Raw genomic sequence first — 23,427 nt, 5'->3', positions numbered from 1 at the left:
ATTTTGGCTCTCAGACTGGGAGACGTTGGATGAGTTTCAGACCAAGAGCAGAGCCATTATATATAACTGAGCTCCTGATTCAGATTCCAACCAAAACTGTTTTATAAAGACACTGTTCTAGCACACTAGGGTAAGAATTTGGGGGTGGGGGGGAGAAATACGACACTGACCTCCCATTCCCCAAGTGCCAGTCTTCAGATCCAAACCTGTCACCCTTATCCTCCATGGTGCCCTCATACACCTGACCTCAACTTCTGTCCCCTGATGTGTATTGGAACATCTGAGACCCCCCCCCCCCCAATCTAGATGTTAGGAATCCACAACACCTTTATAACATTGCCACCTATATAAATAAGCAAGAGATCAGATTAAATGAGAAGGTCTTTATTTTTGCACAGACAGTACACATTGCGGCTTTTTCAGATACTTCACGATGAGCACCGTGCACACAGCAACTACTAGAAGACTGAGACATCCCACAGCCACCAACCACCAGAGCTCTGTGGGGGCAGGCCCCTCCTTCACTGCAGCTGTGATGTCACTTTGTTGTGGCCCAATCACAAGCAGAGGTCCCAGAGAAGTCACCGATTGTTCCTCTTCCATGTTTGGTTCTGTGGGAGAAGCAGATTGGGTCAGGTGACATCTCTACAATGGAAATGTTACTCTACATCAGTGGAGAGGTGAACCTACTGTAGATCTTGAGGGTTTTAGATTGCCATGTTCACCAATATAAAAAAAAAAAAAAAAAAAATTACAAAATGGGGGGGGGGGGGGGGGGGGATTTTCATTTTCCTGAGTCCTTATTGGGGGGAATCTCCCCTCTATATTCTAGTTATGGGACCAGCAAGGAAAAGTCTATAGGGCCACAACAGTAATGTGAAGCCATCAGGTTTCTAGCCTTCCATGCATTGCCACCTGTGTTCCTCACATCCCTGGTCATTTGCAGTGACCTCTTACATGGCATCATAGACCCCTGGACTAAAGACGAGGGCTGGCTCTATTCAGCTCCCTGCAGAAGGAGAAAGACAAATCTTCTCCAGCAAAAACCAGATACTGATCCCTTCTGAGACTGACCCTGCAGTTACTCCAGTCAGAGGAGCACCACAAGCTGCCAAATCACCAGTTCACCCCTCCGTCCAAAAATAGGGTGTGGAGTCCCTGTCCAAGCTCTGAGGGTATTCCCACACATTTGTACCATGAGAGATCCATTAGCAATTAGTTTATCAGCACACCCCCATTAAAAAAAAAAAAAAAAAAAAAAAAAAACCACACACACCAAACCCCTTTGATCCAGTGATCACCCAAGGCCATACCATGGTGTATAGCAGCTGGATAAAACAAAAAAAAACAAACAAACACACCACACACAACCCTCACCATCCAAGGCTTCCCTCTTCCCAAAGGCTCTTGGTCTTCTAAATTGGCTCCTTCCTCCTGTCAGGCCAGTAGGGTTTCTGCAGGTGCCCGGTGTCCCACAACACTGGCAGATACTGCTGGGGCCCTCAACTGCAGACCAGCTATAGAAGACAAGCCAATGTCAGTGTCACAGCCTGGGTTTTAGAAGATGTACTGGAAGCATGGAAGACAAACTGTTGGGTACTTAGACATTTACCTCATGTTGAAAGGACTTGGGGGGCCAATCCCTCCTGATGCAATAGGGCACATTAAGCTACAGTACGAAGTGTCTACTAGGAGCACATAATGGGGGGATTGAAGTACTCAGTCTGGGGTTTAAGGGTATTTGAAACCAAATCTGGTATCCTCCCCAAATAGAACATTCTACATGCTGGGGGGGGGGGGGTTCCCTTGGAGCTGACCAGTGTCTGAGATTTAGGATCACCATAGCCATAACTGATCATGCTGGTACTGAAGAGCTTTAAGGCCAACCATTGGCCCAAGCAGTTACTTGTCCAAGCCAGTGATGTAACCAGTGCTCATGGTATGGGAAGGGCCCCAAAATAATGCCTGTGCACCATTCCATTTAGATAGTTTCAGGAATCCACCATGTTGTACGTGCACAAGGTTTGCTCCAGTCACTGTGTAATGGAGAGTCACTTCTGCATGCATCTAGTAACCAGACAAGATGCTATGAAGAGCAGCAATTCATGGACCCCCAACCATTGAAGAGTCTCACCTGTTGGCAGCTTTGCTATAGGAACAGGCCTTGTTCATGGGATCAGGAACCTGGGTGGCAGCAGCAGCTCTCAGGTAACAGGTTATATAGATCTGGAATGAGGGTTTTAATAGGTTAAACATTGCTACAAGGCCCTGATCTGTGCAACCAATTCAGAGAGTGCTCACCAGAGATGCATCATTTCCTAGGAATCGAAAGGCATCCACCGTGAACTGGAGAGTATTTGACTGGACCCTTGGAATGATGAAGGCTGAGGAGGAGTCAGCTTGTGTTCCATCCACCAGACAGCTGCAGAAAAATGGTCACTTAAACTGGGTCATATGGCAAGCCCCCCCCCCCTCCCCCCACTGAAGGAACATACCCATTGTCTGAAATAAGGTCATAACTTGGAGAAGAGGTGGCATCAGGAGATATGGTGGCCACACATCGGTCAACATACACGATCATGGCTATTTGGTTGTGAGTATCCACAGAGGCCTGTATGTGGATAATATCTCCAAGCTGGTAGATGGGAGAACGTCTGGGACCACTCCAGTCCTCTATACAGAAGAAAAAGGGATTAGTAAATGTAAAACCATCCCCCCTCCCTTCCAATCACCCATATTCCTCACCAGTCATCAGGACCAAAGAGAAGGACAGCCTTTCTTCTGAGGACACAGTGGTGCTGAACGGAACCCAGGTTGGCTTAATGGCTTGGCTGCTCACATTACCGTGCCTACATAGAACCCAATCATGGTCAGTAATGAGTCATTTAATGTCACAAACTCCTATACATGTCCTGTCCATCACTGACTTGGATTGTGTAGTTGTAACCAGGATGACAACCCTCAGCCAACAAGTTAAAGGAAGGCCATCTGGTTGATTCCTTGAAGGACAGTGACATGAAGTGATAGTGAAGCCATAATTGGGACAACAGTCCTGAGGCCTGCATCTCTAGAGTGACCATGAGCAACTGCCATATTGTCCCTAGTTCCCTTTCTAACCTGGTTAGGACAATATCTTCATGATCTCCCCAACATTGCTAAAGATGACATTTTAGAGATTCCAGGGACAATAAGAGGGAGCCCCATCATTACCATGAGGTTCTCCAACATGAAGAAACGTAAGCAATCCTATCATTGTCAAAGCTGATCCTCCCATGAATACATTCTTAGCAAGAGGAAATTGGTCATCACTGCAGTAGAAGGGTCAGGTTGCAGTCACAGGATATAAAGCCCATTGATGTCAAGAGCAGCTAGCCAAGGTGTACCTAAAGCCATCTGTTGAGCCCATAATGTCGAAGTGGACTGCCAGTGCAAACACAACTAGGTGTAGCACTACCACCTTAGGAGTCAAAGATTTGGGTCCCGTTATAGTCCTGAAGCACCAGAAGACATTTTCTTCCAGCCTCTCTGAAGACTGCAAACAGACCTTGAAACTTTTTTTTGGGGAATTGAAACTTTGATAGTGATGAGAGATGCATGGGATGCCCAAGGAACTGCAAAACTGATGACAACTTTCTGGAACTATGTATAAGTGCTTAGAAGGGTTCTCCTCTTGGAGCCATCCAGCCTCTCCCTGCATACCACCTAAGACCCCAGATGAAATGTATTTACCCAGCTGCCTGAGGGAATCCCTGGGCAAGAGGACCTGTTAGCTGGCACTTTAGATGAAAGCAGTCCCATATGGGGGCTAATCAGGTTTCCCACCCAAATGCCCTCTCCCCTTATCTGGCCCAGAGGGTGTGGGGGTTACTCAGTCTCGAGAGACTAGGATGGTGGCTGCCTTAAGCTGGGCTGGCAGCTTCCCAGGCGATGAGGCAGCTGAGAGATCCTCCCTTCCAACTCCTCTGCTGGTAGGCAGGACCCTCTCCATCTTCCATCCAAACTCTCCCTGTTACTGAGCAGGCTTGGTCACTCTTAAGGGCTGTCTTGACCCCTATGTCAAGCCTCCTGTTTGGGGATTGTCCAGGATCCCTTGAGATCACAGACCAGCTCCTCCTCACCCCCACCCACTAAATTCAGGAGAGTATTCCAAAATCCCTAGATCAGAGGGAAGTTTGAGAGCTGATCTTCAGCCTCTCAGCCCTGACCCAAATTATACCTTTCCTCCCTGGCTGCTACTCAGCCTTTTAAGAATTAACTTGGCTCCCCCTAGTTACCTAGAAGTGGGACACAGAAAAGGACATACATGAAAATCTTGGCATGGACATATGGCAGGATAAATCCCAACAAAGGGTTCAACCTTGCTTGGTCCAAAGATATTGACTAGGTGCTGAACATAGTCTGGGACCTGCATGGTGCTCTAGTGTAGGCTCAATCCAGCAGTGTTGACTCACCGGTAGTAGAAGCACATTATGGGGACCACAGCTGGGTTGGTTCTGATGATTGGGATGGAGGAGGTTGGGCTGTACGTCAGGTTGGTGGTGTAGATCACCCAGTCTCGAATCATCTGTGCGGAGGGGAGAAAACAAAAATGAGTGAAAACAGGCTACCATAATGGGAACCTGCCATTGTTTGGCCCATTTGAGACCAGACACCAACCGGTCATTTATAACCCATGTGTGAAAAGACCAGGCATGAAGCCACTGTTTGACCTATTTCACAGATCAGGCACTGAACCTGCATGTTTGACCCATTTCTGAGAAGGATGGGCAACAAGCAACTTTTAACCCATGTAAGACCAGGTACAAAACCACCAAAAAGTCTAAGACCAGGCACCAAGCCACTGTTTGACCCATTTCTAAGACCAGGCACCAAGCAGGTAAGGATTTACCTTGCAGGATTCACAAGCTTCTCAGGTTAGCAACAGCAACCCCCTTACTGCATGACAGGTTCTCTTTGGCTTAATCACATACACAATGTCTGTCTCTACCCTTCCAGCAAATGATGAACAGGGGAGACTTAACCCAACTACATATTATACAGTTTAATTTTAGGGCTACTAATGACTGACCCAAAACAAGCATGCAGCAAGTAAACACCCGCTTGCTGGCAGCTTTTTAGAGTGACAGCACTCCCATAAGACCTGTGTGTTACTTAAGGAAAGTGAGTGCAGTGGGGCAGAACCTCCATCAGGTTTTTATTTGTATCCTACGGGGATACTTGTTCTGGTGACAACCATGGACTTCCCCACTTCCTGTTTTACATATGTGAGGGGAAGTAGAGAGAAATCTCCCCAATAGGACATAGATTGAAAGAAAGCCAACGGATTCTAACCTTCCCATACTCCAAAAAATTGAGGGTGTCCTAAAAGTGCTACTGCACCTTACACCAATACAGGGGTTAATAAGACCACCAGACAGGGGAACCAATAGTTAGGGTTCTACATGCAGAAAATGTCAACCACAAAAATTGGAGGGGGAAAGAGGGACAGGACAACCATGGGAGAAAGTCCATCTCAATGGAACATTAGATACACAATCATTAGGAGAAGCCTGCAGTACAGGAACCAGGTGAGTGAACTTAGAAAAAAGGTAGGTGAAGGCCAGCCATGGACCTGTAGGTGGAGGTGAAGACGACACACACAGGGAGAAAGTTCATCTCAATGGCAAGTCAGCTACATAATCATTTGGACAAGCCTGCAGTACAGGAACAAGGTGGGTGAAGGTCAGACATGGACCCGCAAGAGGTGAAGACCATGGAGGGACATCTATTCTATTACATGGACCCACGGGAGGTGAAGACCATGGAGGGCCAGCTATTCTATTACATGGACCCACGGGAGGTGAAGACCATGGAGGGCCAGCTATTCTATTACATGGACCCACGGGAGGTGAAGACCATGGAGGGCCAGCTATTCTATTACATGGACCCACGGGAGGTGAAGACCATGGAGGGCCAGCTATTCTATTACATGGACCCACGGGAGGTGAAGACCATGGAGGGCCAGCTATTCTATTACATGGACCCACGGGAGGTGAAGACCATGGAGGGCCAGCTATTCTATTACATGGACCCACGGGAGGTGAAGCCCATGGAGGGCCAGCTATTCTATTACATGGACCCACGGGAGGTGAAGCCCATGGAGGGCCAGCTATTCTATTACATGGACCCACGGGAGGTGAAGCCCATGGAGGGCCAGCTATTCTATTACATGGACCCACGGGAGGTGAAGCCCATGGAGGGCCAGCTATTCTATTACATGGACCCACGGGAGGTGAAGCCCATGGAGGGCCAGCTATTCTATTACATGGACCCACGGGAGGTGAAGCCCATGGAGGGCCAGCTATTCTATTACATGGACCCACGGGAGGTGAAGCCCATGGAGGGCCAGCTATTCTATTACATGGACCCACGGGAGGTGAAGCCCATGGAGGGCCAGCTATTCTATTACATGGACCCACGGGAGGTGAAGCCCATGGAGGGCCAGCTATTCTATTACATGGACCCACGGGAGGTGAAGCCCATGGAGGGCCAGCTATTCTATTACATGGACCCACGGGAGGTGAAGCCCATGGAGGGCCAGCTATTCTATTACATGGACCCACGGGAGGTGAAGCCCATGGAGGGCCAGCTATTCTATTACATGGACCCACGGGAGGTGAAGCCCATGGAGGGCCAGCTATTCTATTACATGGACCCACGGGAGGTGAAGCCCATGGAGGGCCAGCTATTCTATTACATGGACCCACGGGAGGTGAAGACCATGGAGGGCCAGCTATTCTATTACATGGACCCACGGGAGGTGAAGCCCATGGAGGGCCAGCTATTCTATTACATGGACCCACGGGAGGTGAAGCCCATGGAGGGCCAGCTATTCTATTACATGGACCCACGGGAGGTGAAGCCCATGGAGGGCCAGCTATTCTATTACATGGACCCACGGGAGGTGAAGCCCATGGAGGAACAGCTATTCTATTACATGGACCCACGGGAGGTGAAGACCATGGAGGGACAGCTATTCTATTACATGGACCCACAGGTACCATTGAAGATTACCTGCACAGTGTTGCCACAGTCCTGGAGGTTGATCTGGAAGGTAATCATGGAGTCACTTTGGGAGTTGGGTTTGCAGCCTCGGGACCCCAGACTAAGATCAGAAGGTTGGATCAGCTTCCCAATCCCATAGAAATCCCTCTGGACATTGAGCACCATGTTGTCCTCTCCACACTGGATGCCGATAGGGGAGCTCACACGCTGAATATCTCTAACTCCACCAACACGTCCAGCAGGTGAACCCCATGGAACGCCACCCATAGAAGTTCCACCTCTAGGAGCCCCAACCCCCACAACTGAAGAATGGGCATTCCACTCTCTGGAGCCCCATCTAGAAGAGCCCTGGCCAGGCAGAGCTCGCTGGTAGTTCCTCCACCAATCTGACTGGCGGCCATGTCTCACCAAGGATCCACCACAGCCAAACTCTGACCAATACACCAGAGCGAGAACCATCACCCAACTCCCCTTCACCAGAAACCCCATCCTGTCCATAGGAGGCACCACAATGAGAGAGGAGAAGAGAGCCGTCCTTTATACCCCGCCCACTAACCACTAATACTCCCAGCTGGGGCCAATCATCTCCACACCCAATGGCTGGAACTAACATGCATGATGGATGGGAGGTGGAGCCACAAATGGAGGTCACTTCATCCACCTGGAAATCACCGGAGAAGATGACTAGATTCATCCCTATACTGAAATCAGATCCACATGGAGTGCACTACACAAGATGCATGGAGGAGGGGAATCTCACAGTGCTGATCAATGATTGGATCGTGTACAATTGATGCTACACCACAATACTAATGTCAGTCATGCCAGCAGGAGAGATTTATTTTTGGGCTAGAAGAACAATGGACTCGCTGTACAAACCAGAGAACTCAGTGTAGGGATGGTGATAACCATTCATAATGGGCACAGCGGGTGTACAAACCAGAGAACTCAGTGTAGGGATGGTGATAACCCCTCATAATAGGCACAGTGGGTGTACAAACCAGAGAACTCAGCACAGGGATGGTGGGAACCCCTCATAATGGGCACAGCGGGTGTACAGAGTCATGAACTCAGCACAGGGATGGTGGGAACCCCTCATAATGGGCACAGCGGGTGTACAGACACGAGAACTCAGCACAGGGATGGTGGGAACCCCTCATAGTGGGCACAGCGGGTGTACAGACCCGGGAACTCGGCACAGGGATGGTGGAAACCCCTCATAATGGGCACAGCGGGTGTACAGACCTGGGAACTCAGCACAGGGATGGTGGGAACCCCTCATAATGGGCACAGTGGGTGTACAGACCCAGGAACTTGACACAGGGATGGTGGGAACCATTCATAATGGGCACAGCGGGTGTACAGACCCGGGAACTTGGCACAGGGATGGTGAGAAACCCTCATAATGGGCACAGTGGGTGTACAGACCCGGGAACTTGGCACAGGGATGGTGAGAACCCCTCATAATGGTCACAATGTAGAATATTTAGTAGCCAGGAAATGTCACGGATGGACTTATTGCCCAGATGACTACCTATCACGGGACCACGCTTGGAGTCACTGAGCTCCTGAGAGTGACCCATTCTTTCACCAATGTTTGTAGAAGCCGTCTGCATGCCTAGGGGCTTGATTGTATACACCTGTGTCCATGGAGGGGATTGGAACATCTGAATCACATGATATGGAGGGGATTTGAACACCTGAATCACATGATATGGAGGGGATTGGAACACCTGAATCACATGACTGGTAGAGGATTGGAACACCTGAATCACATGATTTGGAGGGGATTGGAACACCTGAATCACATGATTTGGAGGGGATTGGAACACCTGAATCACATGATTTGGAGGGGATTGGAACACCTGAATCACATGACTGGTAGAGGATTGGAACACCTGAATCACATGATTTGGAGAGGAGGGGTCCCAATACTTTGGACAATATAGTGTATGTCTGTAGTCTCTGACAGCCTCCCGTATTATACTCACTGAAGAGATAGGGGGCCTCTGACACCACTGAATACAAGGTGAGCTCTGATTGGTTGGGGTAGAGATCATGTCATCCTTACTTCTCACCTTAGGCGGAGGCCACTGAGCAATTGTGAAAATACAAGGAAGTTTCTGAATGGTGGAGGGCCAACACTCTTCTGTGCTGATATTGGCCATGGATGGTAGAACCATTTCAATAAATTCCTGCCTTCCATCCCCCCTCCCCCCAATATTTGGTGGTGCGGCACATTCGTGGTTTTGGCGTTCGTTCTCTTCTTACTGTAATCAGATGCTGGAGGACAAACATGGCGGAGACATGCCAGCCAGGGGAGAGCTATAGCTGAGAAAGCCTATAGACTTCTATGCAGAATGCTGAGGATCATGGGAAGTGTGGGTTTTCACACAGAATTGGGGGTGTATTGATCGTTCCAATAGGACATTGAGGAAGGGGAGTGGTGGAACAGCATTTACTATCCTGCACCGGAAAGCTTGTCCTCTGTGCAGGGCAGGTGGTGGGATGCGCACATAGATCATCCATGGGGTGAGTGACCAGAGACAGGGACACCGGGGGCCGCCCAGACCACAGTGATCACATCTGCACCTTCACCACAGGGAGAAGAGGGCATCCTCTCACCCTTTACTTCCACCCCTAATCACTGGAAGCATTCTGTGGAGAGATCGAGGGCCAGGCCCCTCACCCCCACAGGGACTGGTGAGGGCTCACTGCCCATTGTTCACACTGCTAGCAAGGACAGTTAGAGGCAGGACATTCAGTAACCCAGCATACTGAAACTTGTGCACAAATGCTCAGCCACTTCCCAACCGCCCGCACACGAGCCATGCATGCACTCTACCTGCTCCACCATTTGCAGCCAATCACCAGGTCCTCAGCTGGTGATTACCAAGCATCTCAGATGGGGAGGAGGACTGTTTTGTTTACAGTTCTCCCTGTCAGCTCAGACACTGCGCAGCCATCCTGATCAGTGTGATTACAGTGAAGCACCAACACCCCACCCCCTAGTAAAAAAAAAAAAAAAAAAATATATACACACACACACACACACACACACACACACACACTCCCAGCACAGTTAACCCATTCCTGCCCAGTGTTGGGGCTTTTTTCTTTAGCACAGATCACTATTGGTGTCACTTGGGATGTCAGTGACACCAAGTCAGTTCCCACCACAGTCCCTCTGTAAGTTTCCGATTGCTGCCATTACTAGTAGAGAAAAAATTCCCCCGTATCTATACTGCCATTTATAAACACTAACTTTCACATAAACCAATTTACACGGATTGGGATTTTAGATCCTCAGGAGGCGGAAGTAAAAAAAAAAAAAAAAAAAGGGCCCCAACAATAGCCAGCAGAAGGACTGTCCCTTCCATTTCTATTGACAGTACCTACCCCACCCAGCTCAGGCCTAGCATAGCCACCATTCCTGCACACTGGCAGTATCAGACCAAGGCTTTGCCACTCACCATCATTCAAGGTGATGCCATTACCGGTTATGCTGATCTTGCCGTCAGTAATAAGCAGTTGGAATTCCCTTTGCCGACTGGTTTGGGGCTTTTATTCTGGAGCCATTGTTGGGTAATAGAAGTTTGCCAGGCTTCACCGTTTACTTGCCTTGTACATTCATCCTGGCAAGCCAGAGGGGCCGAGGCCCTTGGAGGTAGAAGCAAAGACCAGAGGAACCATCCTATATGGCAGCTCCTGCAGGGCTCTACTACATGCTGTGGTGAGAGGTTCATGACTTCCTGTCCTGGAGGTGACAACTCACTGTACTGAGTCTGTAGAAAGGTGTGGTCACCCTAGCTCAGACAACACCCCCTTAATCTCCACAACTAGATGGTGCAAGCCAACAATTTTGGCTCAGACTAGGAGACGCTGGATGAGTTTCAGACCAAGAGCAGAGCCATTATATAACCGAACTCCTTTGATTCAGATTCCAACCAAAACGGTTTTTATAAAAAAGACACTGTTCTAGCACACTAGGGTAATGTTGGGGGGGGGGGGCAGGGGAAGAATATGAGACCCACTGACCTGCCTTTCCCCAAGTGCCAGCATTCAGATCCAAACCTGTCACCTTTATCCTCCATGGTGCCCTTGTGGCCCCATACACCTGACCTCAACTTCTGTCCACTGATGTGTATTGGAACATCTGAGACCCCCCCCCCCATCTAGATGTTGGGAATCCGCAACTTTATAACATTGCCACCTATATAAATAAGCAAGAGATCAGATTAAATGAGAAGGTCTTTATTTTTGCACAGACAGTACACATTGCGGCTTTTTCAGAGACTTCACGATGAGCACCGTGCACACAGCAACTACTAGAAGACTGAGACATCCCACAGCCACCAACCACCAGAGCTCTGTGGGGGCAGGCCCCTCCTTCACTGCAGCTGTGATGTCACTTTGTTGTGGCCCAATCACAAGCAGAGGTCCCAGAGAAGTCACCGATTGTTCCTCTTCCATGTTTGGTTCTGTGGGAGAAGCAGATTGGGTCAGGTGACATCTCTACAATGGAAATGTTACTCTACATCAGTGGAGAGGTGAACCTACTGTAGATCTTGAGGGTTTTAGATTGCCATGTTCACCAATAAAAATTTACAGAATGGGGAGGGGAGGATTTGAACCTCTCATTTTCATTGCTGTGAGTCCTTATGGGGGGGGGGGGGGGGATCTCCCCTTTTATTCTAGTTATGGGACCAGCAAGGAAAAGTCTATAGGACCACAACAGTGAAGCCATCAGGGTTCTAGCCTTCCATGCATTGCCACCTGTGTTCCTCACATCCCTGGTCATTTGCAGTGACCTCTTACATGGCATCATAGACCCCTGGACTAAAGACGAGGGCTGGCTCTATTCAGCCCCCTGCAGAAGGAGAAAGACAAATCCTCTCCAGCAAAAACCAGATACTGATCCCTTCTGAGACTGACACTGCAGTTACTCCAGTCAGAGGAGCACCACAAGCTGCCATCACACCCTATTTTGGGAGGGTGAGGTGCACTGGTGATGATTCCCTGTCCAGGCCCCGAGGGTGTCCCCCACCACATATGTACCATGAGAGATTTCCTGTAATACAATAGCAATCAGTTTCTCAGCACACCCCCATCAAAAGGGGCCCCTTTGATCCAGTGATCATCCAAGGCCATACCATTGTGTACAGCAGCCTCATGTTAAGAACTCACCATCCAAGGCTTCCCTCTTTCCAAAGGCTCTTGGTCTTCTAAATTGGCTCCTTCCTCCTGTCGGGCCAGTAGGGTTTCTGCAGGTGCCTGGTGTCCCACAACATTGACAGATACTGCTGGGGCCCTCAACTGCAGACCAGCTAGAGAAGACAAGCCAATGTCAGTGTCACAGCCTGGGTTTTAGAAGATGTACTGGAAGCATGAAGACAAACTGTTGGGTACTTCGACATTTACCTCATGTTGAAAGGACTTGGGGCCAATCCCTCCTGATGCAATAGGGCACATTAAGCTACAGTACCAAGTGTCTACTAGGAGCACATGGGGGGATTGAAGTACTCAGTCTGGGGTTTAAGGGTATTTGAAACCAAATCTGGTATCCTTCCCAAATAGAAGGTTCTAAATGCTGGGGGGGGGATCCCCTTGGAGCTGACCAGTTATGGCTATGGTGATCCTAAATCTCCAGACACTGATCATGCTGGTACTGAAGAGCTTTAAGGCCAACCATTGGCCCAAGCAGTTACTTGTCCCAGCCAGTCATGTAACCAGTGCACATGGTATGGGAAGGGCCCCAAAATAATGCCTGTGCACCATTCCATTTATATAGTTTCAGGAATCCACCATGTTATATGTGCACAAGGTTTTCTCCAGTCACTGGTTACTAGATGCATGCAGATGTGTCTCCATTACACAGACAAGATGCTATGAAGAGCAGTAATCCATGGACCCCCAACCACCATTGTAGAGTCTCACCTGTTTGCAGCTTTGCTATAGGAACAGGCCTTGTTCATGGGATCAGGAACCTGGGTGGCAGCAGCAGCTCTCAGGTAACAGGTTATATAGATCTGGAATGAGGGTTTTAATAGGTTAAACATTGCTACAAGGCCCTGATCTGTGCAACCAATTCAGAGAGTGCTCACCAGAGATGCATCATTTCCTAGGAATCGAAAGGCATCCACCGTGAACTGGAGAGCGTTTGACTGGACCCTTGGAATGATGAAGGCTGAGGAGGAGTCAGCTTGTGTTCCATCCACCAGACAGCTGCAGAAAAATGGTCACTTAAACTGGGTCATATGGCAAGCCCTCCCCTCCCCCCACTGAAGGAACATACCCATTGTCTGAAATAAGGTCATAACTTGGAGAAGAGGTGGCATCAGGAGATATGGTGGCCACACATCGGTCAACATACACGATCATGGCTATTTGGTTGCGAGTATCCACAGAGGCCTGTATATGGATACTATCTCCAAGCTGGTAGATGGGAGAACGTCTGGGACCACTCCAGTCCTCTATACAGAAGAAAAAGGGATTAGTAAATGTAAAACCATCCCCCCTCCCTTCCAATCACCCATATTCCTCACCAGTCATCAGGACCAAAGAGAAGGACAGCCTTTCTTCTGAGGACACAGTGCTGCTGAATGGAACCCAGGTTGGCTTAATGGCTTGGCTGCTCACGTTACCGTGCCTACATAGAACCCAATCATGGTCAGTAATGAGTCATTTAGTGTCAAACTCCTATACATGTCCTGTCCATCACTGACTTGGCTGAGGGTTGTCATCCTGGTTACAGCTACACAATCCAACAAGTTAAAGGAAGGCTGTCTGGTTGATTCCTTGAAGGACAGTGACAAAATGAAGCGATGGTGAAGCCATAATTGGGACAACATTCCTGAGGCCTGCATCTCTAGAGTGACCATGAGCAACTGCCATATTGTCCCTAGTTCCCTTTCAAACCTGGTTAGGACAATATCTTCATGATCTCCCCAACATTGCTAAAGATGACATTTTAGAGATTCCAGGGACAATAAGAGGGAGCCCCATCATTACCATGAGGTTCTCCAACATGAAGAAACTTAAGCAATCCTATCATTGTCAAAGCTGATCCTCCCATGAATACATTCTTAGCAAGAGGAAATTGGTCATCACTGCAGTAGAAGGGTCAGGTTGTAGTCACAGGACAAAGTCAATAGATGTCAAGAGTAGCTAGCCAAGGTGTACCTAAAGCCATCTGTTGAGCCCAGAATGTCGAAGTGGACTGCCAGTGCAAACGCAACTAGGTGTAGCACTACCCCCTTAGGAGTCAAAGATTTGGGTCCCCTTATAGTCCTGAAGCACCAGACGACATTTCCTTCCTGCCTCACACGCCAAAGACTGCAAACAGACCTTAAAACTGTGTTTACTTTCTTTTTTTGGGGATTGAAACTGAGGAGGATGAGATGCATGGGATGCCCAAGGAACTGCAAAACGGACGACTTTCTGGAACTATGTACAAGTGCTCAGAAGGGTTCTCCTCTTGGAGCCACCCAGCCTCTCCCTGCATACCACCTAAGACCCCAGATGAAATGTATTCACCCAGCTGCCTGAGGGAATCCCTGGGCAAGAGGACCTGGAAGCTGCCACTAGATGAAAGCAGTCCCAGATGGGGACTAGTCAGGTTTCCAAACCAAATGCCCTCTCCCCTTATCTGGCCCAGGGGGTTCCTCAGTCTCTCCTGAGCAGCTATGTTGGTGGATGCCTTAAGCTGGGCTGGCAGCTTCCCAGGCTGTCCTCATGGGATGAGGCAGCTGAGAGATCCTCCCTTCCAACTCCTCTGCTGGTAGGCAGGACCCTCTCCATCTTCCATCCAAACTCTCCCTGTTACTGAGCAAGCTTGGTCACACTTAAGGGCTGTCTTGACTCCTATGTCAAGCCTCCTGTTTGGGGATTGGCCAGGATCTCTTGAGAGCACAGACAAGCTCCTCCTCACCCCCCCCCCCCTCCCCCACTAAATTCAGGAGTGTATTTGAAAATCCCTAGATCAGGGGGAAGTTAGAGCCGATCTTCAGAGCCTCTCAGCCCTGACCCAAAATTATACCTTTCCATTTCTCCCTGGCTGCTACTCAGCCTTTTAAGAATTAACTTGGCTCCCCCTAGTTACCTAGGAGGGGGACACAAAAGGACATACATGGAAATCTTGACATGGACATATGGCAAGATAAATCCCAACAAAGGGTTCAACCTCACACTGTCCAAAGATATTGACCAGATGCTGAACATATCCTGGGACCTGCATGGTGCTCTAGTGTAGGCTCATCCAGCAGTGTTGACTCACCGGTAGTAGAAGCACATTATGGGGACCACAGCTGGGTTGGTTCTGATGATTGGGATGGAGGAGGTTGGGCTGTACGTCAAGTTGGTGGTGTAGATCACCCAGTCTCGAATCATCTGTGCGGAGGGAAGAAAACAAACGAGTGAAAACAGTCTACCATAATGGGAACCTGCCATTGTTTGGCCCATTTGAGACCAGACACCAAGCTGTCATTTTTAACTCGTGTGAAAAGACCAGGCATGAAGCCACCAAACTAAGACCAGGCATGAAGCCACTGTTTGACCCATTTCACAGATCAGACACTGAACCCGTATGTTTGACCCATTTCTGAGAAGGCTGGGCAACAAGCAACTTTTAACCCATGTAAGAGCAGGTACAAAACCACCAAAAAGTCTGAGACCAGGCACCCACCAGCCACTGTTTGACCTATTTCTAAGACCAGGCACCAAGCAGGTAAGGATTTGCCTTGCAGGATTCACAAGCTTCTCAGGTTAGCAACAGCAGCCCCCCTTACTGCATGACAGGTTCTCTTTGGCTTAATCACATACACAATGTTTGTCTCTACCCTTCCAGCAAATGATGAACAGGGGAGACTTACCCAACTACATATTATACGGTTTAATTTTAGGGCTACTAATGACTGACCCAAGACAAGCATGCAGCAAGTAAACACCCGCTTGCTGGTAGCTTTTTAGAGTGACAGCCCTCCCATAAGACCTGTGCGTTACTTAAGGAAAGTGAGTGCAGTGGGGCAGAACCTCCATCAGGTTTTTATTTGTATCCTACGGGGATACTTGTTCTGGTGACAACCATGGACTTCCCCCACTTCCTGTTTTAGATATGGGAGGGGAAGTGGAGAGAAATCTCCCTAATATGACATAGATGGCAAGCTACCCAACGGGTTCTAACCTTCCCATACTCAATTCAAAAAATTTGGGGTGTCCTAAAAGTGCTATTGCACCTTACACCAATACAGGGGTTAATAAGACCACCAGACAGTGGAACCAATAGTTAGGGTTCTACATGCAGAAAATGTCATCTCCAAAAATTAGAGGGGGAAAGAGGGATAGGACAACCATGGGAGAAAGTCCATCTCAATTAGATACATAATCATTAGGAGAAGCCTGCAGTACAGGAACCAGGTGAGTGAAGCCAGAAAAAGGTAGGTGAAGGCCAGCCATGGACCTGTAGGTGGAGGTGAAGACGACACACACAGGGAGAAAGTTCATCTCAATGGCAAGTCAGCTATATAATCATTTGGACAAGCCTGCAGTACAGGAACAAGGTGGGTGAAGGTCAGACATGGACCCGCAAGAGGTGAAGACCATGGAGGGACATCTATTCTATTACATGGACCCACGGGAGGTGAAGACCATGGAGGGACATCTATTCTATTACATGGACCCACGGGAGGTGAAGACCATGGAGGGACATCTATTCTATTACATGGACCCACGGGAAGTGAAGACCATGGAGGGACATCTATTCTATTACATGGACCCGCGGGAGGGGGAAGACCATGGAGGGACATCTATTCTATTACATGGACCCGCGGGAGGGGGAAGACCATGGAGGGACATCTATTCTATTACATGGACCCGCGGGAGGGGGAAGACCATGGAGGGACATCTATTCTATTACATGGACCCGCGGGAGGGGGAAGACCATGGAGGGACATCTATTCTATTACATGGACCCACGGGAGGTGAAGACCATGGAGGGACATCTATTCTATTACATGGACACAGGGGTACCATTGAAGATTACCTGCACAGTGTTGCCGCAGTCCTGGAGGTTGATCTGGAAGGTAATCATGGAGTCACTTTGGGAGTTGGGTTTGCAGCCTCGGGACCCCAGACTCAGATCAGAAGGTTGGATCAGCTTCCCAATCCCATAGAAATCCCTCTGGACATTGAGCACCATGTTGTCCTCTCCACACTGGATGCTGATAGGGGAGCTCACACGCTGAATATCTCTAACTCCACCAACACGTCCAGCAGGTGAACCCCATGGAACACCACCCATAGAAGTTCCACCTCTAGGAGCCCCAACCCCCACAACAGAAGGATGGGCATTCCACTCTCTGGAGCCCCATCTAGAAGAGCCCTGGCCAGGCAGAGCCCGCTGGTAGTTCCTCCACCAATCTGACTGGCGGCCATGTCTCACCAAGGATCCACCACAGCCAAACTCTGGCCAATACACCAGAGCGAAGACCATCACCCAACTACCCTTCACCAGAAACCCCATCCTGTCCATAGGAGGCACCACAATGAGAGAGGAGAAGAGAGCCGTCCTTTATACCCCGCCCACTAACCACTAATACTCCCAGCTGGGGCCAATCATCTCCACACCCAATGGCTGGAACTAACATGCATGATGGATGGGAGGTGGAGCCACTAATGGAGGTCACCTCATCCACCTGGAGATCACTGGAGAAGATGACTAGATTCATCCCTATACTGAAATCAGATCCACATGGAGTGCACTACACAAGATGCATGGAGGAGGGGAATCTCACAGCGCTGATCAATGATTGGATCGTGTACAATTGATGCTACACCACAATACTAATGTCAGTCATGCCAGCAGGAGAGATTTATTTTGGGACTCAGAAGAACAATGGACTCACTGTACAAACCAGAGAACTCAGTGTAGGGATGGTGATAACCGCTCATAATGGGCACAGTGGGTGTACAAACCAGAGAACTCAGCACAGGGATGGTGGGAACCCCTCATAATGGGCACAGCAGGTGTACAGACCCGAGAACTCAGCACAGGGATGGTGATAACCCCTCATAATGGGCACAGCGGGTGTACAGACCCGGGAACTCAGCACAGGGATGGTGGGAACCCAACATAATGGGCACAGTGGGTGTACAAACCAGAGAACTCGGCACAGGGATGGTGGGAACCCCTCATAATCAGCACAGCGGGGGTACAGACCCGGGAACTCAGCACAGGGATGGTGGGAACCCAACATAATGGGCACAGCGGGTGTACAGGCACGAGAACTCAGCACAGGGATGGTGGGAACCCCTCATAATGGGCACAGCGAGTGTACAGAGCCGGAAACTCAGCACAGGGATGGTGATAACCCCTCATAATGGGCACAGCGGGTGTACAAACCAGAGAACTCGGCACAGGGATGGTGGGAACCCCTCATAATGGGCACAGCGGGTGTACAAACCAGAGAACTCGGCACAGAGATGGTGGGAACCCCTCATAATGGGCACAGCGGGTGTACAAACCAGAGAACTCGGCACAGGGATGGTGGGAACCCCTCATAATGGGCACAGCGGGTGTACAGACCCGTGAACTCGGCACAGGGATGGCGGGAACCCCTCATAATGGGCACAGCGGGTGTAGAGACCCGAGAACTCGGCACAGGGATGGCGGGAACCCCTCATAATGGGCACAGCGGGTGTAGAGACCCGGGAACTCGGCACAGGGATGGCGGGAACCCCTCATAATGGGCACAGCGGGTGTAGAGACCCGGGAACTCGGCACAGGGATGGCGGTAACCCCTCATAATGGGAAAAGCGGGTGTACAGACCCCGGAACTTGGCACAGGGATGGTGGAAACCCCTCATAATGGGCACAGCGGGTGTACAGACCTGGGAACTCGGCACAGGGATGGTGGGAACCCCTCATAATCGGCACAGCGGGGGTACAGACCCGGGAACTCAGCACAGGGATGGTGGGAACCCCTCATAATGGGCACAGCGGGTGTACAGACCCGGGAACTCGGCACAGGGATGGCGGTAACCCCTCATAATGGGAAAAGCGGGTGTACAGACCCGGGAACTTGGCACAGGGATGGTGGAAACCCCTCATAATGGGCACAGCGGGTGTACAGACCTGGGAACTCGGCACAGGGATGGTGGGAACCCCTCATAATCGGCACAGCGGGGGTACAGACCCGGGAACTCAGCACAGGGATGGTAGGAACCCCTCATAATGGGCACAGCGGGTGTACAGAGCCGGAAACTCAGCACAGGGATGGTGATAACCCCTCATAATGGGCACAGCGGGTGTACAAACCAGAGAACTCGGCACAGGGATGGTGGGAACCCCTCATAATGGGCACAGCGGGTGTACAAACCAGAGAACTCGGCACAGGGATGGCGGGAAACCCTCATAATGGGCACAGCGGGTGTAGAGACCCGAGAACTCGGCACAGGGATGGCGGGAACCCCTCATAATGGGCACAGGGGGTGTAGAGACTCGGGAACTCGGCACAGGGATGGCGGGGACCCCTCATAATGGGCACAGCGGGTGTACAGACCCAGGAACTCGGCACAGGGATGGCGGGAACCCCTCATAATGGGAAAAGCGGGTGTACAGACCCGGGAACTCGGCACAGGGATGGTGAGAACCCCTTATAATGGGCACAGCGTGGAATATTTAGTAGCCAGGAAATGTCACGGATGGACTTATTGCCCAGGTGGCCACCTATCACGGGACCACGCTTGGAGTCACTGAGCTCCTGAGAGCGACCCATTCTTTCACCAATGTTTGTAGAAGCCGTCTGCATGCCTAGGGGCTTGATTGTATACACCTGTGTCCATGGAGGGGATTGGAACACCTGAATCACATGATTGGGAGGGGATTGGAGAACCTGAATCACATGATTGGGAGGGGATTGGAGCACCTGAATCACATGATATGGAGGGGATTGGAACATCTGAGTCACATGATATGAAGGAGATTGGAACACCTGAATCACATGATTGGGAGGGGATTGGAGCACCTGAATCACATGATATGGAGGGGATTGGAACATCTGAGTCACATGATATGGAGGGGATTGGAACACCTGAATCACATGATTGGGAGGGGATTGAAACACCTGAATCACATGATATGGAGGGGATTGGAACACCTGAATCACATGATATGAAGGGGATTGGAACACCTGAATCACATGATTGGGAGGGGATTGGAACACCTGAATCACATGATATGTAGGGGCTTGGAACACCTGAATCACATGATATGAAGGGGCTTGGAACACCTGAATCACATGCTATGGAGGGCATTGGAACACCTGAAACACATGATATGGAGGGGATTGGAACACCTGATTCACAAGATTGGGAGGGGATTGGAACACCTGTATCACATGATATGGAGGGGATTGGAACACCTGAATCACATGATATGGAGGGGATTGGAACACCTGTATCACATGATATGGAGGGGATTGGAACACCTGAATCACATGATTGGGAGGGGATTGGAACACCTGAATCACATGATATGGAGGGGATTGGAAGACCGGTATCACATGATATGGAGGGGATTGGAACACCAGGATCACATGATATGGAGGGGATTGGAACACCAGGATCACATGATATGGAGGGGATTGGAACACCTGAATCACATGATATGGAGGGGATTGGAACACCTGAATCACATGATTGGGAGGGGATTGGAACACCTGAATCACATGATATGGAGGGGATTGGAAGACCGGAATCACATGATATGGAGGGGATTTGAACACTGGAATCACATGATTGGGAGGGGATTGGAACACCTGAATCACATGATATGGAGGGGATCGGAACACCTGAATCACATGATTGGGATGGGATCGGAACACCGGAATCACATGATATGGAGGGGCTTGGAACACCTGAATCACATGATATGGAGGGGCTTGGAACACCTGAATCACATGATATGGAGGGGATTGGAACACCTGAATAACATGATATGGAGGGGATTGGAACACCTGAATAACATGATATGGAGGGGATTGGAACACCTGAATCACATGATATGAAGGGGATTGGAACACCTGAATCACATGATATGGAAGGGCTTGGAACACCTGAATCACTTGATATGGAAGGGCTTGGAACACCTGAATCACATGATTGGGAGGGGATTGGAACACCTGAATCACATGATTGGGAGGGGATTGGAACACCTGAATCACATGATTGGGAGGGGATTGGAACACCTGAATCACATGATTGGGAGGGTGGGGACAATACTTTGGGCAATATAGTGTATGTCTGTAGTCTCTGACAGCCTCCCGTATTACACTCACTGAAGATATAGGGGGCCCCTAACATCGATTACAAGGTGAGACGGAGGCCACTGAGCAATTGTGAAAACACAAGGCGGTTTCTGAATGGTGGAGGGCCAACACTCTTCTGTGCCTATATTGGCCATGGATGGTAGAACCATTTCAATAACAAATGACCGCCTTGCCTTCACCCCCCCCCCCATCCCCCTCCCCAATATTTGGTGGTGCGGCACATTCGTGGTTTCTGCATTTGTTCTCTTCTTACTGTAACCAGGTGCTGGAGGACAAACATGGCGGAGACATTGTTCTCTTCAGTTTACCTTGTACTGCACTACTCCCTCCAGCCAGGGGAGAGCTATAGCTGAGAAAGCCTATAGACGTCTATGCAGAATGCTGAGGATCATGGGAAGTGTGGGTTTTCACATAGAATGTGGTGTATTGACCGTTCCAATAGGACATTGAGGAAGGGGAGTGGTGGAACAGCGTTTACCAGCCTGCACCAGAAAGCTTGTCCTCCGTGCAGTGCAGGTGGTGGGATGTGCACATAGATCATCCAGGGGGTGAGTGACCAGAGACAGGGACACCGGGGGCAGCCCAGACCACAGCGATCACATCTGCACCTTCACCACAGGGAGAACAGGACATCCTCTCACCCTTTACTTCCACACCTAGTCACTGGAGGCGTTCTGTGGAGAGATCGAGGGCCAGGCCCCTCACCCCCACAGGGAGAAAAGAGCATCCTCTCACCCTTTACTTCCACCCCCAATCACTGGATGCTTTCTGTGGAGAGATCGAGGGCCAGGCCCCCCACAGGGAGAAAAGGGCATCCTCTCACCCTTTACTTCCACCCCTAATCACTGGAGGCGTTCTGTGGAGAGATTGAGGGCCAGGCCCCTCACCCCAACAGGGACTGGTGAGGGCTCACTGCCCATTGTTCACACTGCTAGCAGGGACAGTTAGAGGCAGGACATTCAGTAACCCAGCATACTGAACCTTGTGCACAAATGCTCAACCACCCTATATTATTATTATTATTATACAGTATTTATAAAGCGCCAATAGTTCGCTCAGCGCTGTACATTACAAAGGGGGACAGAACATGTGACAGAACAATACCAATACAATGTGATACATGAGGGGATTGAGGGCCCTGTTCCTTCCAGTTTACAATCTAGGAGGGAGGGGATGGTGGTACAGGAGGAGATAGCTGTGAGGGATGGAGTGGTAGGAAGAGTGGAGGAGGTCGGCAAGTTAGCAGGGGGTGGGGTAGGCTTCCCTGAAGAGATGGGTTTTCAGGGTGCGCCGAGAGGAGAGGAGAGTAGGTGATAATCTGATGGGTTGGGGCAGGGAGTTCCAGAGGATGGGTGACACCCTGGAGAAGTCCTGGAGGCGGGCATGGGAGGAGGAGACCAGGGAACTAGAGAGAAGGAGGTCTTGTGAGGAGCGGAGTGTGCGTGTTGGGCGGTACTTGGATATTAGGTCGGTGATGTAGTTCGGGGCAGTATGGTGGACAGCTTTGTACGTCAGTGTTAGGATTTTGAATTTGATCCGTTGTGCAATCGGAAGCCAGTGGAGGGATTGGCAGAGGGGGGGTGGAGAACACTGAGTGGAGGCCAGTGGAGGGATTGGCAGAGGGGGGGTGGAGAACACTGAGTGGAGGCCAGTGGAGGGATTGGCAGAGGGGGGGTGGAGAACACTGAGTGGAGGCCAGTGGAGGGATTGGCAGAGGGGGGTGGAGGACACTGAGTGGAGGCCAGTGGAGGGATTGGCAGAGGGGGGTGGAGGACACTGAGTGGAGGCCAGTGGAGGGATTGGCAGAGGGGGGTGGAGGACACTGAGTGGAGGCCAGTGGAGGGATTGGCAGAGGGGGGTGGAGGACACTGAGTGGAGGCCAGTGGAGGGATTGGCAGAGGGGGGTGGAGGACACTGAGTGGAGGCCAGTGGAGGGATTGGCAGAGGGGGGTGGAGGACACTGAGTGGAGGCCAGTGGAGGGATTGGCAGAGGGGGGTGGCGGAGACGGAGCGGTTGGAAAGGTGAATGAGTCTGGCAGCCGTGTTCAGGATGGACTGA

At 50.2% G+C, this 23,427-nt stretch overlaps 2 protein-coding genes across 2 annotated transcripts; both read right to left on the bottom strand.

The window, feature by feature from the left end:
- Nucleotides 1–368: 368 nt before the first annotated feature.
- LOC149427659 (zona pellucida sperm-binding protein 3-like) lies at nt 369–7,667 on the bottom strand. Its single transcript, XM_089667805.1, has 8 exons — nt 7,054–7,667; nt 4,452–4,564; nt 2,746–2,849; nt 2,496–2,673; nt 2,302–2,422; nt 2,135–2,226; nt 1,378–1,517; nt 369–611 (listed from the first exon to the last, which is right to left on the bottom strand). The coding sequence occupies exons 1-8, from the start codon at nt 7,540–7,542 to the stop codon at nt 385–387; spliced, it is 1,464 nt and encodes a 487-aa protein (XP_089523931.1). The 5' UTR covers nt 7,543–7,667; the 3' UTR covers nt 369–384.
- Nucleotides 7,668–11,282: 3,615 nt separating this feature from the next.
- LOC149427658 (zona pellucida sperm-binding protein 3-like) lies at nt 11,283–18,097 on the bottom strand. Its single transcript, XM_089667804.1, has 8 exons — nt 17,084–18,097; nt 15,320–15,432; nt 13,590–13,693; nt 13,340–13,517; nt 13,149–13,269; nt 12,982–13,073; nt 12,232–12,371; nt 11,283–11,525 (listed from the first exon to the last, which is right to left on the bottom strand). The coding sequence occupies exons 1-8, from the start codon at nt 17,570–17,572 to the stop codon at nt 11,299–11,301; spliced, it is 1,464 nt and encodes a 487-aa protein (XP_089523930.1). The 5' UTR covers nt 17,573–18,097; the 3' UTR covers nt 11,283–11,298.
- Nucleotides 18,098–23,427: the final 5,330 nt, after the last annotated feature.

Source organism: Staurois parvus, unplaced genomic scaffold (genome assembly GCF_062004578.1).
Source record: "Staurois parvus isolate SC_StPar_1 unplaced genomic scaffold, SC_StPar_1.0 ptg003600l, whole genome shotgun sequence".
Classification (NCBI taxonomy): Eukaryota; Metazoa; Chordata; class Amphibia; order Anura; family Ranidae; genus Staurois; species Staurois parvus.
This window is presented reverse-complemented; position numbering and strand designations above follow the sequence as displayed.